This window comes from Poeciliopsis prolifica, unplaced genomic scaffold, assembly GCF_027474105.1.
Source record: "Poeciliopsis prolifica strain line A6 unplaced genomic scaffold, Auburn_PproV2 SCAFFOLD022, whole genome shotgun sequence".
Classification (NCBI taxonomy): Eukaryota; Metazoa; Chordata; class Actinopteri; order Cyprinodontiformes; family Poeciliidae; genus Poeciliopsis; species Poeciliopsis prolifica.
Window position 1 is genome coordinate 5,721,243 of NW_026562397.1, and position 14,958 is coordinate 5,736,200.

Consider the following 14,958-nt stretch of genomic DNA (forward strand, 5'->3'; position numbering starts at 1 on the left):
TACTTCCTGAGCCACGACCGGTCAGTTCTGATCCAGTTAAGAGAACGCCGCTCATTTTCTAAATTATTTAGAGCAAATCCGCAAACATGGCTTCTTGTATTATTACCTCTTTGAATTAAACAGCAGCCATCAGCTCCGGTTTGTTTCATTTTTATTAGCAAAAGTACTCATGCCCTTTGAACTCTCAAGCTTTTCTCAATAGACTCTCTTGGAACATTAGGAAGATTGACAAACAAGCCATTTTTTTTTCAAAAGCCTGAATAGTGTGGTTTGCTTTAATAGTTGATCCTCTTTATTCTGACGCCCTTAAATAAAATCAAGCACAACCAGCGGCCTGCAAAGGTCACAGGCTGTAATGTGTAATAGATGCATGTGTTCTGTAACGGCACTTCTCTAGCTGGTCAAAGCTGCAGCGTGTAACTTTTATAAAGAATATGATTTTAACATATTTGTTCAAAACGTCACCATGTCGTTTATGAGACAGAAAAGTTCATTTTTTAAAGTCTCAATCGCAGATTTTCAATCGTAGTTTTTTTTATAATCGTAAAATGTAAAGTGTTTTTCAAAAATATATCTGCACCACTGCGACTCACACTGCTGTTAAAAACAGTTCGAAGCAGCATTTACACTAAACAAATGTAATAATGGTTGAATAGTGAATAAAAGTGAAATAATATTCCACAACTCAATGTTTCTTTACATATTTTATATTAACGTTGTCTATTGGTTTGCATAGAGTCCCTGATCAGAGGCTAATGTTATTAGGATGGAAAAGTTAGGGAACCCCTTCTTTAGATATCTGACTTTGGCCCATTTACCATCTGAGTAATCGCTGGTTTCCATGTCCAAACACTTTAATTCACAGCGGTCCAGAAAAAGGCTGTCGTCACTAAAATGACATGATGCATCATGGGTAAGCAGGGTGCTGAGAGTCACAGGCTCCCGCTTTGAGCTTTCAGGTCCCCCTCCGCGTCCCGCTATTGAGCAAGTCGGCCTCAAAAGTGATATCTGCTCATCTAACTCGCAGCGAGAAAGTGAATGAGTAGATTTCCCGAAATGTCAAAGTATTCCCTTTAAGATAAAATTCTCTTTGTCTTTGTGTGTTGTTTTTTTTGTTTCTTTTAATAATTTTTTTTAATCATCGCTGATGAATCACACACAGAACTCCCGCCTCCGCCGGCCCCTCCCGCCGCAGACGGCTCCCCGCGGCTCTTTGTGGACGTTTCGAGTCGCAGACAAGCAGACAGCGAAACAAGAGAGGGAAGCGATTTGCCCGCTCTCCTGAAGCGAGGAGACGATTCCTCACCCCAGAGGGGAGGACTTGCAAAGTGGTTATCACAAGGTAAAAAAATAAAAAATAAAAAATTTAGGAAAACAAAACCGGCTCTGGCAGCAACGTCACACAGGTCTGATTCAATATTGTTGCGGAGCTTCTGGTAAATGATCTCTGTTTTCAGTCATTCAGGGGTTAAAACGCTTTAAATGTGAGCGATCTGTTTTCCCTCAGCAGATGAGAATGTAATCCCATATAGACAGCCAAACGTCTTGTCCGAGGTCCAGACGTCGGGCTCCGGGTCCTTGGGGAGACGGGCATTTCCTCGGCCCGCCGCCGCTGCTCAGAGGAGAGATAAGGTGAGTCTGAACAGAGCAGATACTGAACTGTTATCAAGTCAACGAGAGACTCTGCAGAAAGCAGGCCCGTCTTTAATAAATATTTATAAATAAACGCATAAATGAGTAAAGATGGGATCTAGAGTTTATTTCTTCTATCCAGTACAGCTCTCAGTCCACTGGCCGATTGAAGTATGACATTTAAATACAGCGGCTTAAAAGAAAATGTACATATTACTGTTAAAATGTCAAATTTTTGTGAAGCAAATAAAAATAACCAACTGCGGTAAATTATTTCAATATTGTTCTACCTTCAGCGTACTGAAATCCATACACAAAAAACAACAACTTCAAAAGCCTGGTTGCATAATTGTTCATTCCCCCTAAACCTAAGTGTCGCTGAAGAACCTTCTGTCTTCTCTTGGCAGTGGCGTCCCCAAGAGGGGGAGTAAAGGGGGCACCGGCCCTGACTTGAAAAATGCTTGCCTTTCCCACTGACCCTGCAGGGAATCAAGTCATAGAGAGGAAAACAAGAGTCAACTTCTTCATTGAAGGCATAACTAGAAAAGCCACAAAATGCATAAATACAAAATAAAGAAAAGAGCAAATTAAATGATCACTATTCTTTATTTAATTAAATTTTATTTTATTTGAGAAAAAGAGAATGGTTTTCCAACTTAAAAAAAACTGTTAAGTGGTCACAAGTAATTTAATGACATAAGTGAAACTTGCTTTGTTCATGTTTGTTTACCTTGAGAACTTAATGAATTTAATCTTTTTTTTTTCTTTCGTTTCATGCACAGTTGGAGAAAACTAAAATTCTTATGTGTTCATATTTTTATTATCGATCACAAAAAAAACAAAAAAATCCCTTGGAAAAAAAGGTGACCCCAAATCACAATGCTGCCACTGCCATGTCTCACTGTGGAAGTGGTTTCTTAAAATAACGCTCAGAGCTATTTTTGTCAACATGATATTTAGGATTTGAGGCCCAAAGAGTTCGGCTTTGCTGTCATCAGATGAAGCTTTTAGAAGAGTTTTCGCCTCGCCGGGAAGTTTTCTTTGGCAGAAACTGCGTCCGATTTGCAGCCTCCGGTGTCAGTCACATGGACACAGCAGGAGTCTTGTCACACGTAGAACATAAATCATAAATGGTCCCGACCAGAACCTGCTCTGCCCTCAGTGTTCCTGTCAGACTCCTGACAACCTTCCTTCCTGACCTTTTGTCTTGTCTGCTCAGCCGTTTCGGAGAAACTCAGTTTTCGTGATGCCACTTTTGTGACCTTGACACTTTTTCATTGACACTGTTTTTATGACTGCCGCTGCTGTCCTTTGCTACACACGTTCAACAAATATGTAATTGTGGAGAGTTTCCTTCACTCTTCTTCTGAGTGATTCCAACATCTCTGTCAACTGTGACTTCAGCTAAAGGGTACCAAGACATTTGCACTTCATTTCTAACTAATCTGATTTACTATAATAGATCTTATGTGCATAGATGCGTTTTATGTGTATGTAGATTAATTTGAAGGTGTTTCAGTAAAGTATTAGCTAAAGAGTCTTTCTTTTCCTTCTTCCTTGCCATTTTTGAATTGAACACTTATAGCTTATTACTCTAAAAGAGGAAAATGTTTTGAGAGGATTTATTATTCTCATTTATTCTCACACAATTGCAGGCTCTTAACTGGGTTAGGCAGACCTATGAGAGTCCCAGTAAATCTCATTTGCTGCTGCAGACTCTCTGCAAACTTTTAATACATGTATTAAAAATACATCAAGCACATTAATTACACCGACAGTCATTCCGAGTTTGACTTCAGAAGTACTTTTCTCTTCTGCCGCCTAAAGATGAAATGTTGTTTGTGGTTTAAAAATATCCAACAACAGATGTTCAGCTGAGAGAGGATGTGGCAATATTCCCTGATAGTGTGAGGATTCCCTCCGCCATAGCCGCAGCACGTGGAACAGATTTATGAGCATGTTTTGATGCACATCGACTTCTTAAAGCTCATTTAAAGGCGTCCTGTACCTTTAAGTGTTTTCCTGGGCTGTTTGGACGCATTTTTTTTCACACCGCAGCACTTTCCGCACGCGTTGACTCAAATATTTGCTTTTGCGGTTTATCTGCTGACCATCGTTTGTCGTTTAAACTGTTTTACTTTGTTAAAACCACATTCTCATTTCATCGGGGATCACTTTCATCGACAATAGAGCGCAGAAGGAGCAAAAGAAAGAGGCTATTTAAACCTTCAGCTGGGCTGCAGCTAATGATAATTTTGGTAATCGATTATTTTGTCAGTTATTCTGACAATTAATCGATTAATCAGATTTTTTTTTTTTAATTGGCACGTGACTGAGATTTTCCATTTTACCACATATGATTATTCAAGTTACTTACACTTGTGGACCCGATTCCTCAGCAAAGACACTTTTCTGATTTGAAACTGAATCTTAAAAACGGGCAACATGATATGTGAGCCTCATTACTTGCCCACTTTAGGGATTGTTTCTTTTCCCGCGGCTTCATCTCCACAGCTGTTCTCTGTGTAATCTGCATGCCAGTGTCTCTGCTCGTCTAACCGCGCGCACTCTTCTCATGTGGCTTTCTCCGCAGAACCTCTTATAGACAGCCGCCGATTACACCATGTGACGTTCTCCTCTCTTTTCCTCCCCAACTTCCTGTCTCTGCGAACCATCAATGTGTTGCCATGGCATCCCGCGAAAAGCTGAAGACAAAAGGAAAAGCGTCAAGGCTCGCCATCTGCCTGCTCACAAGCTACTCGTATTCTCTTCTTGTTTTACCTTAAGGATCTTCTTTTTCCTTCTTCTTCTTGCGTGTGATTTCTCTCACTCCCCCCTCCTTGTAAAGAGTTCCTCTGTAATCTTTTATTTTATTTTTTTTAAAAGAAGAGGTGATCAGATTTATTGCTAAGAAAAGAAACGTTTGGTATTTTTAGGCTCAAGGGAATGAAATGGAAGTATTGCGTTGTTGTGCAGCAGATTAATGAATGTATCTTTTGTTTACTCCTGACCGTCAAAACTATGATGCTGCGTTTTTGTCTCTCTCTGTTTTTTTTTTTTTTCTTCTTGTTTTGGTTTTTTGATGAACGACGGGGCGGGGAAGAGGGACATGAAGCTAGATCTCACGATGTCGGTGTGTGTGTGTGTGTGTGTGCGTGCATGTGCGTGCGTGTGTGTGTGCGTGAGTGTGCCAGTGCTTTAGTTTTACCTTCCCGTGTGGCTGTGTAACCGTATTAGATCACCAGTGTGTTCATTTTTAAATTTGAAAAAACAAATAATAAATAAATAAAAGGCTTTGTTACATAAAGGTTCCTCTTGCGTAGAGTGTGAAATCTACTAAGTGTGACAGAAGAATAGCAGTCATGTTGGTAGCAGTGGGACTCTGCGGATGACGACGCCAGCCTGACTGGGTTTTCCAGTCAGCTGCTGCTGCCGTCCAGCGAAACGCGTCCATGAAACTCGGAAGCAGAAACACGATTCAAAAGTGCTCTGAAAAACCTTTCTGGCTTTCAGAACAGATCTGTTTTTTTTGTTGTTGTTTTTTATCATTATTATATCATTTTGTTTTTACTGGAAAGATTTAAGGAAACATCTTTAAGGTAACCAGCGTTCTCAGCTACAGCTGTAGGAACCTGTGAGGTAGTTTTCTAATTGGTAGAAATGTGTTTTGTATTTGTTGACTCGGCAGAAATCCACTGGTAAAAAACTCATCTTCTGCCATCTTTAAGCCCCGCATCCTATTGGACGAGGATCAATCAAAACAGACCAATCAGAAAAGACCAGGAGTTTCAAGAAGAACAGAGCTTTCTGTCTAAATGATGTCATCTCTGATTTTTGAAAGGCTAATTTATCTTAATGATTTTGGTTCAAAAGGGAAATTCCTTCAATATATTGATATTTTTATACACAAACGGTGGAATGTTACCATAGGTCATATCTGGTTATTTTAATGCAAATGGCTGTTATTTACAAGAAGATGTTAATATTACATATGACCATTAAAAGATTTTCATATAGGAATGTTATGTCATGACCTGCACAATCAAGGGAAGATTCCGGGTTGAACAGATGTTGACCAGGAGCCAGGTAAGCGACGCGGGGCTATTTTTGGAGAGATGGAGTCGTCACCTTTATGAAATCGTGAGCTAAGTCATTTTTTGCTAAAATTTGTCTTTTGGGTAACTCTAACCCTAACCAGAACTTAATTCATGCACACTTTTAAACCTGACGAGTAGAAAAGAGAAGAAGCACACACAAAAAAAATCAGGACCAGGAGAAGATAAACATGGTGTCAGTGTTCCTGTGTATCTGGTATAAAAGTACACACACACACAGGTCTTTGAATTCAGCATACACTCCATCTTGGGCGTCGGTTGCCACTGAATACATTGCGTATTCATAACACGGCGCTTTTCAGCCACGCTGTTATAAAAGCATCTGTTTCTCACTGGTTACTGTGTCATTTTTTTCTCTCTTTTTGCAGGTTTATAACTAAAGTTCTCGAAGGTGTTCTCTTGCATTCCCTTCATCCTTTTCCTTCCCCTCTATTCTTATTTTCATCTTTCCCTTTAGCTGTTTGCCACCTCTCTTTCTTTCTTCCCCCCACACCCCCTCTCTGTAAAGGTCTCCATTAGCACGCCGACAAACATGCTACATTGTCAAACAAGAGACATTGAGAAAAGAAAGTAAAGAAAAAAAGAAGCAGCCAGGAGGCCCGTGGTCTCTTTGTAGGTGCTGAGAAAATCCAATGTTCAGGAGACTGATGTTGACAGGACAACTATTACATTGACGCTTTTCTCTTCAGAAAAAGGCAGGGGGAAAAAAATGGCTCAATAATTTTGCCGCGCGGGGAAACAATCTGCCCTTATCGGATGAGCACATTTAACCTTTATGGCCTCCATACAAAAAGCTGTGTGGCAGAAAACCGACGCTGAACGCGTCGTGCTGCCAGGCCGTTTTTCCTTGAGTACAAAGAGCAAATCTGGCCGTAGGTGTTAGAGAGTCTGAGCCGAATACAGGACAGAACACGTGTCAACAAAAAAAGCCCTGAGAAATGGCAGAGGTTCAACTTCCAGCAACAAGAACCTTCAATGTGAAGGCAGAACAACAGCGGCTCAAAATACGCAAAACAGAATGGCCTATTCAAAGTCCAGACCTAAGTTAACTTTAAAATCTGTGGCTGAAAATACAAATGACGCATTTTATTTGGGCAACAACGTTGGGAAAAAATCTGTGTTGACTTCAGATCCATAATTGTGCCACCACCTTGTTTTGTTCTGTTCCACAAGATGGTGCTGTTCAAAATGAGAGAAAGTCAGATTTTTTATTTATTTTTTTATTTTGTGTGTGTGTCATGTTATTTAATTATGAAAACCTTCGAGGTTCAAACAATGTCATTTTTATATTTGTGCAATCTGTGAACAGGTGAACGTTCAGCAGAGTGTGAATACTTTAGCGAGTCACGCTGACATGTGACTTGTGTTTCTCGCTGAGGAATCTGGAATTTCCCAGCCTGAATTTGAACCGAATCGGATCTGAGGAGTGTTTGGTGGAAGAATAAAACATCAGACACAAAAACAACACAGAGTTTCAAAAAGCGCCGGCTTTGACGTCGGCAAATCGGCAAAACAAAAGCTGGGAGAAACTATTTGTGTGTCATTGTTTTCATCATTTACATGCTGTCGAACTTTACTCAATTTGAGACTTTGACTCTGTGAAATTGAGTCACTCCGTATCTTCTGAATGAGTAACTTATCCTGATTATTGATTACGTATTGGCATTAGTGTAAGCAGTAACTGGTAAGCTTAGGAGCGTTTGCTCGAGATCTTAAAGGGAAAACATGTAACTGGCCAAAATTTTTTAAAAACTTTTTAAAAAAGCCATGATTGACGCCCTGGTTGCCGACAGCGACTTGGTGTTTCGGTGCGATCCGTATAAATAAAACAATTAAGATCCGTTTTCATGTGGCTGGGAGTATTAATGTAGGGATGTGAGCAGACTGTCAGCAATAGCAGGATGCACATGTTTCAGAGCAGGGTTACAATATATTGCCTAAACCTCATTACAAACATGGCTGCACATTGAAGAGTTTAATTATGCAGAAAGCAGAGACACTGATATACGATGATGCTTTCATCTATGCAAGGGGGAGGAAAAGCGTCACTGGAGGATTCAGTGTCTGTGGAAACACCGAGGATCCGACAGCACTTGGTGGACACGGAGACGTTTCCACTAACGAACGGGACAGGAAGTGCCGCCATCGCTCCAGGAAGTCTGGGAAACCTTCCTCGCAAAACAACCGGACCTGGTCCCTGTTTGGTACCAGCTGGTTTGCTCCACACCCGGGTTCTATCGTCAGCTTTCGAATCTCCCTCAATTCCTGGACAAATACACTTTTACCAAGATGAAATAGCACACAGCTTGACTCTCTTGACTTATTAGATGGATTTTGGGCCAGGAGTCTGCAAGCTGTGCAATCCAAAGAGCTGCCAATGTCCCATGATCCTTTGAAATAGGGCGAGTTTGATAAACATCAACTGCAGGAAATTTGGAAATTCCAGAGAACGACCATTTGACTTGGATTGTTAGTTATTAAGAGCTTCTTGGAAGACCCAAAGGAGCCACTTGCGGCTCCGGAGCCACAGGTTGAAGACCACTCGCACGGTAAAGGCGGCCGAATAAAACCGCACATCACAGGTTGACGTTTTATTTCTACAGTGGAAAGAACATCTTTGGTTTGTGTGTATTTGGTAGAGACGTGTCAAACTGAATCATCTTAAATTCACCACTGAAGTCTGCGGTTTTAATTTGAGAAATTAAAAAAAAGAAAAGAAAAGAAAAAGCGAAAGTGATATAAACTCTTCTGCAAGTCCTTCTGAGGTGCAATGAAATAACTTTTTGTCTCTGATTCAGAGAGGCCTTGAAGCACGGAAAAAAAAAAACAGAAATGAGCTCAAGTTTTTCAACCGGAGCCAAATGACCCTGAAGACTGAATAAACTCCCAGCACGTCGCATCACGTTCCGAGGAAACAAAAAAAAAACAGTAAAAAAAAACCCCAAAAAGGACTCATCTACGAGAAAGTGTGCACGAGTTGATGCTCTCCTCCCTCAGATTGCAGCATTGTGAGCCTGAACGTGGCTTAATGAGAGCGGGAAGCCTTCATCTCGGAGCAACAGCCCCTGAAACGTGACAGCGCTGGAATATGAAAGGCTTCCACCCTCCTGTGTCAGCTCTGTCATCCACTGGATGAACCTTCCTGGTGCTGATCTTATTAGCTGAAGAACCAGCTGCAGCACTGCAGCAGGGAGACAGTGTGGAAAACGTGTTGGACTCCGTCGTCTTAGGCCAACGCCATCTGGCCCCCACCGGGCCAGGAGGATGACGGTCATCCACTGCGATCTGAACAGGTCGCAGGATTCAGGCTGCCGGTGCGATCCTGTGCTTTCAGGCATGTGGAGGTTCTGAGGTCAGGCTATGATTTTTAACATTAAATAGTCTTATGCAGGAGAAGTGATGCACAGTAGGTTTAATATGACGTCTAGCCAGGTAGTTCAATGCTGATACCCCACAAAACTTTGCTATAACTTATACTGAAGTGTTATTTTTATTCATAAAAATCCCAAAATGTTTATGCAACTCACCTGACCTGAGCCTAAGAGCTTCATGTAAAGTACGACGTTTGCAAAACACACATTGATAAAAAAAAAAAGAAGAAAAGAACACCAGTGGAACCCCTTGACATTGGGGCCCTGGGCTACTGCCCTTGTAGGATCTTTCTTAAGTCTCACTGTGATTAAACTCATTTTCTGGCACTTTAATCTGACTTTTTCTTGCTCTACCAAAGAGTAAGTTACCTCAAGGAACCTCTCCGACGACACGAATCAGGTTTAAAGATTTCTAAAAGCTTAATGTCCCGCGACGAATGAAAAAAGCATTTAAAAAGAAACAAAAAAACACGAGGAACAAAATCTATGACATCTATCAGCCAATTTAAGACTTTTGAAGCACAGTAAGAGCAGCAATGCGCGAAAAACAGAGAAAACACCAACAGCCGCAAACCTTTCCTCATAAAATCACACCGATGGTTAACTTTTCAAAACTCAGAACAACAACTGAAGCATTGCAAGTCACTTTTGCTTCAGAATTCATCTTGGTGGAAAAGAAAACAATAAGTCTCACATTTACCCACAAAACATCTAGACGATCCCCAGGACTCGGGGTGGGGGAACGTTCTCTCCCTGGAACGACGAGACAAAGCGGAACTTTGTGGTCTGGGTGTGATTTGTTAAAAACCGAGAGACAGAACGAATCCGCGACGCGTCATGAACCACGCGCGCATTTCAAGTTCCTTCTCAGGCTCCACGCACGATTATCACGATGCCATCACAGTCACAGGGAAATCTCTCCAGAGCTCGACCCCAGCATGAAACGGAGGTCAGTCTGATCCGTCTTCGTTGTGCCGCCGGTGAACACATTCTGTGTTCTGGCAATTAAATGTGTCGTTGTCATTTTAGCATGAAGGCCTTTGACGTTCAAGCAATGTCATTTTCATATTTGTGCAACCTCTAAGCAGGTGAACGTTCAGCAGAGTGAGCAGCATCGAAAAGTGACTGGAAAGCACCACCTAGTGGTGAGGTGTGGACTGTTCCTTTATTTTCAATGTGGTCTCTTTGTGTAGGTGAAAAAAATAAATCAAAAATAAAAACCCTAAGGGAAACGCAGAACTCGACTATTTGCTCCAAAGCCACCGCTTTGCAGTGTTGCCCTGGCAACCGCAGTTAAATCGATGTAGTTCAAAGCTGCTGCGCCGAACCAAAGAACCTCCATTATGGTGCGTTCAATGCACCTAATGACAGCAATTTATCCTCCTTCCACTGCTTGTTTCCTTCAAACAGACCAAATAATAAAAAACATTTTTTCTTCATTAACTTAAGAAAAAGAAAAACAATTAAATGTGTTTCATTTGAAAGAAAAAACTTGAGTCTCTACTTTTGTCACGTCACACATCAGCACAAACCGCAAGATAATTGTGAAGTAAAGAGAACGCATTGCACAGCTTTTAAACTTTGTGGGTAAAAAAAAAAAAAGTGTAACTAGAGTTTCCAGTAAAAAAGGAAGAGAAAAGAAAATATTCTGAATCCATAAGGAGAAAATAAATGTATGACTTATTGTACTTTTTGCTGATTCCAAGCCAAACAGGAGGACAAAAAACAACCAAACAAACATGTGGAAGTCATCACCAATGGATCAATGTGACCCAAGTTGTACATTTTATTCCACCTGTGCAATAAAATGTTTGCATTTGCACATGGAAAAACAAATGTGAGAAAGTTTCAGAAATGCAAAACCAGATGTAAAGCTGTGTACCAAATTTGTGCAGCAGCATGATAATGCAGGTGCTTAGACTATTTGAAAAACTGATGCAAATAATTGCCGAGAAGGGATTTGCAAACATTTTTTATTTACTTTTTTAAAAATAAATGACTGAACTCTGCTGTACTGCTCCGGGTTTTGTCTGCGCACCGGCCCCGGGGCCCCACCTGCTGCAGGTCGCGGGTTTACCGTGTGAGGTGTGAATGAAAAGCCCCCCGTCATCAGTATTGACTGGGACGCTTTGGGAGTTTCTGTGTTTTCAGCAGATTCCCCCTCAAACACAGAGACTCATCCGCTCTGATTGGTTGCGGCTCCGCGGGGCCCCTATTGTCCCCCCCACCGATCCGTCTGCTGGCTCGGTTTCCTGCACGCAAACAAAACTTTCCTGCTTTGCGCTGCGACGACCCGGAATGTTGGATTGATTCCCTCAACTGTTTCCGAGGAAAAAGAACAAAAAACGCAAAGGTAACGCAGTCGAGTCCCTTTCCAAATCTGCATCCCAAAGTTATTTTTCTAATGTGCCTTTTGAATTGAATTGTGATTTTTAAAATATTTTTTATTTGGGTCAAAAATGCTGGAAAGGTCCACTTTGCATAAAATATTCTGAGAAGATGTCATGTTTTTGTGGATGCTCCACTGAATCTGAAGCAAGAAGAATATTCTCTGGCTCATTTTGCCTCCTGTTTGCTATTCCTGAAAAGCCTCCTGATTTATTCAGTCAAACATGTTTAACATTGCTCTGACGGTGTCAAAGGTCAACGAGGGATTAGATCAAGCCGGCCTGCTTCTTCATGTGGAGTAAAGGGCTGATAAGCTCCCTCATGCGTCTTCTCCTGGTTTCTTCTGAGCTGCCACGCCGAAGCGGCGCCATCCGGATCCGTCTCAAGCCCTGACCCGTCCTTTTTTCATTTCTTCCTCTTCTTCTTCTCCTCTCTCTTGGTATATTTTGGCAGGATGTACAGCTTTATGGGAGGCGGGTTGTTCTGCGCCGGAGTCGGGAACATACTCCTCATCGTCTCTACGGCAACCGACTACTGGATGCAGTACCGCCACTCCAGCAACTACATGCACCAGGGCCTGTGGCGGTACTGTGTGCCTGGGAAGTGCATGACGCACTCCGACAGCATCGGTGAGACTCGCTGCGCGCAGGCCGGAGGCCGTGGCGCGTTTAGTTGACCGTGTCGGACCAAGCTCCTTCTGGTCACCCTGTTAAACCCACAGAACCAGTCATCAGCTTACTGTGACATATACGACGGCGTGACTGCAGAACAATGAGCAGCAATAAAAGCAAAAGACGGGACAAGAAAATTTAATTAAACTACAATCCATAAAACAGGAAAGTCTGAATGATTATACTGTGGCATAAAGTTGGAAAAGATGTTAGAAAAAAGAAAGATCAGTAAAGATAAATTCAAGAATGATAAAAATTAGGACTGTAACCCAGGATTATTTCAGTGACAGATTAGTCAGATGGTCATTCGGATTAACCAGGTCTTAAAAAATGTTGCTGATTTTTTTTATACAATCTTTGTAAGGCATTAACAATATTTAAATGAATAAATAATTCAGTTACTGTAAAATAAATAAATAATAATGATTAAATAAAGAATAAACTTCTTTTGACTGAAATTCAAAAATGTAGCACTTTTTTAGTTTGTTCGCACTTAATCAGTTGTAGATTAGTCGACTATTTTTTGGATTAACTCATTAATAATTACGTAGCAAAAGATACTTAAGGGTTTTTTTTTTTTTTTTTTTTTTACAGAACTTGAACCAGGTGAATCTAGAACTATATTCTACAAAACTTCAGGAGTTCTGTGTAGAACATGTTTACAAAGGTGTTTTTTTTTTCATCTTAAATTCAAAATGCATATGTTTGTTATACAGTATTGGCTTAATTATTGCTCTGACTGTGTTATTCTTTCAGCAAATGGCCTGTTGTTCAGTCTGTATACTCCAGTTAATGATCAGTCAATTACTTAATTAGTCGATCATTCCTGATTAATCACTTCAGCCCTAATAATGACATCAAAAGACTGAAGAAAAAAAAATGATAACAGTTTTCTGCCAATAGGCACTTAGGGAAAAAACAGCCACTTTGAGGAACAATAAAAAATAGACTTTCAAACAATAAGTCAAATGAAAAATAGCCACAAAAAGCACAGTGAACACAGAACCCTGGACAGATCAGCAGCTCACAGGTCATCATGAATTACAATGTGAAATCAAATTTCAATAAAGCAGAACATTCAGCTCAAGGTGATGTAGCAGATGAAATGACCTGGATAAAAACTGAGCTTTTGATGCCAGTCCGTTTTACTTTGACTGAACAGATATTTTTCATCTACACCACTAGCATCCTCCTCTTTCCCCACGGCGACCTTTTGACCCTGAGAAGCGCGTAAAGCTTTCCCGCCGCGCAGCTGAGAACACGAAACTCTGTCTGCTTCCCCCAGCAACATCTCTCTTATCCCACAGCGTACTGGGACGCCACTCGGGCCTTCATGATTCTCTCCCTGCTGGCTTGTTTCATCGGCATCGTGATCGGCATCATGGCCTTCGTCCACTACTCTTCCTTCGACGGCTTTGACAAGACGTTTGCGGCCGGGATCCTCTTCTTCATCTCCTGTAAGTTACTTGCACCGCTGCTCTCCTTTTCCCGGTTTGTGCAGAACTGAAACCGGTAACGGCCGGAAATCCGTCACGCAGGCTTCTTTGTGCTGCTGGCCATGGCCGTCTACACGGGGGTGACGGTCAACTACTACGGGAAACGCTATGGCAGCTGGCGATTCTCCTGGTCCTACATCATGGGCTGGGTGGCGGTGGTGCTCACCTTTTTCTCAGGTGCAAGCCTTAACATTTTTTGCATATGTGAGAAGGTGTTTCACTCGTTTTAATCGAGCGTTCTTTTTAGGTATCTTCTACATGTGTGCCTACCGGATGCACGAATGCCCAAGGAACTCCAACTCGCGCTGAGCTGCTTTCAGTCTGCAAGCGAAACCACGTGGCTGAGATGGTCCGGCGTCGACGTGAATCTTCCTGACAACTTCCTGTAACTCGTCACGTTCAACGATAAGCAAAAATAAAGGAGAAAAAAAGTGTTGAGTTTGTCTCATTTTTTAAAAATGTCTGCACTGACCATTCATTTTGTTGCTTTCCAGCTGGTTCACGGCAGAAGGATCTCAGGAATCGCAGCGATAATTTGTCGACTGTTGGAGTCTAATCAGCTCAATTTGATTGCCTGGTTATACATGTTGCTCCCATTTCTATTAATTTTGCTTAATTTTACGACAGCTTCTTAAATGTGCTTGATCAGGTGCTTTCCTCCCATTTGTCTGTACAATCTTTGTCTATTAAACTGGGGGAACCATTTTTCTCTACAAAGCCCTTCAATTGGTGGTGTTCCTCAAGGATTCCCCTTGGAACCACTTTCATTTGCGCTACACATGCTTCCTTTGGGCTGAATATTTCATTTGATTATCATAAAAAATAACAGTTAAAGGTTTCTAACTGCCACTGAACTCCAAAGACTTTGCAGTGGTTAAGATCTACTGTGAATTGCAATAAAAAGGTGCATTTTTTTCAGTGCAATTTCTGTTGAAACTCATTGTGCCGTTCTACAGTTGACTCATAATAATTTAGACTCTTTCAAATTTTCCTCTCTTAGCATTATTGCGTCTTCAGATGCGAGACGGTGGCATCAAGATATGGAGCCATTGTGATTTGTAGAAAGAACAAGTGTAGACTTCAAGTTGTTTTTGTTCCTTTTAACTAAAGGAAGCATAATGGACCAACTTCTAAAGAAGTGGGGCCCTTGAGGTAACTTGTAACTTTAACTGCTTTAAAGTTACAATGTCATAGAAATTCCACTGATACTAGTTATTGAAAATACTAGAAAGTTGTTCATTTTATAGAGACCAGAAGACTTGCAAGAAGTAAAATGAGTCCAAAG

At 41.3% G+C, this 14,958-nt stretch overlaps 2 protein-coding genes across 3 annotated transcripts in view; both read left to right on the top strand.

The window, feature by feature from the left end:
- zgc:77784 (uncharacterized protein LOC402947 homolog) overlaps window positions 1-4,944 on the top strand; it is an 85,040-nt gene extending 80,096 nt beyond the window's left edge. Inside the window, exons 24-26 of the mRNA XM_055045529.1 lie at window positions 1,163-1,342; window positions 1,511-1,632; window positions 4,226-4,944. Of these exons, the coding sequence (XP_054901504.1) occupies window positions 1,163-1,342; window positions 1,511-1,632; window positions 4,226-4,237 (314 nt within the window). The 3' untranslated portion in view covers window positions 4,238-4,944. The remainder of the gene's footprint in view (window positions 1-1,162; window positions 1,343-1,510; window positions 1,633-4,225) is intronic.
- Window positions 4,945-9,966: 5,022 nt separating this feature from the next.
- Window positions 9,967-14,109, top strand: lim2.3 (lens intrinsic membrane protein 2.3). 2 transcript variants are annotated; one of them, XM_055045448.1, is made up of 5 exons: window positions 9,967-10,067; window positions 11,960-12,135; window positions 13,485-13,634; window positions 13,716-13,850; window positions 13,921-14,109. In XM_055045448.1, the coding sequence occupies exons 1-5, from the start codon at window positions 10,057-10,059 to the stop codon at window positions 13,980-13,982; spliced, it is 534 nt and encodes a 177-aa protein (XP_054901423.1). In that variant the 5' UTR covers window positions 9,967-10,056; the 3' UTR covers window positions 13,983-14,109. The 2 variants fall into 2 exon arrangements, with proteins under 2 accessions (XP_054901423.1, XP_054901424.1); XM_055045449.1 differs by lacking the exon at window positions 9,967-10,067 and adding an exon at window positions 11,338-11,471.
- The last annotated feature ends 849 nt before the right edge of the window (window positions 14,110-14,958 follow it).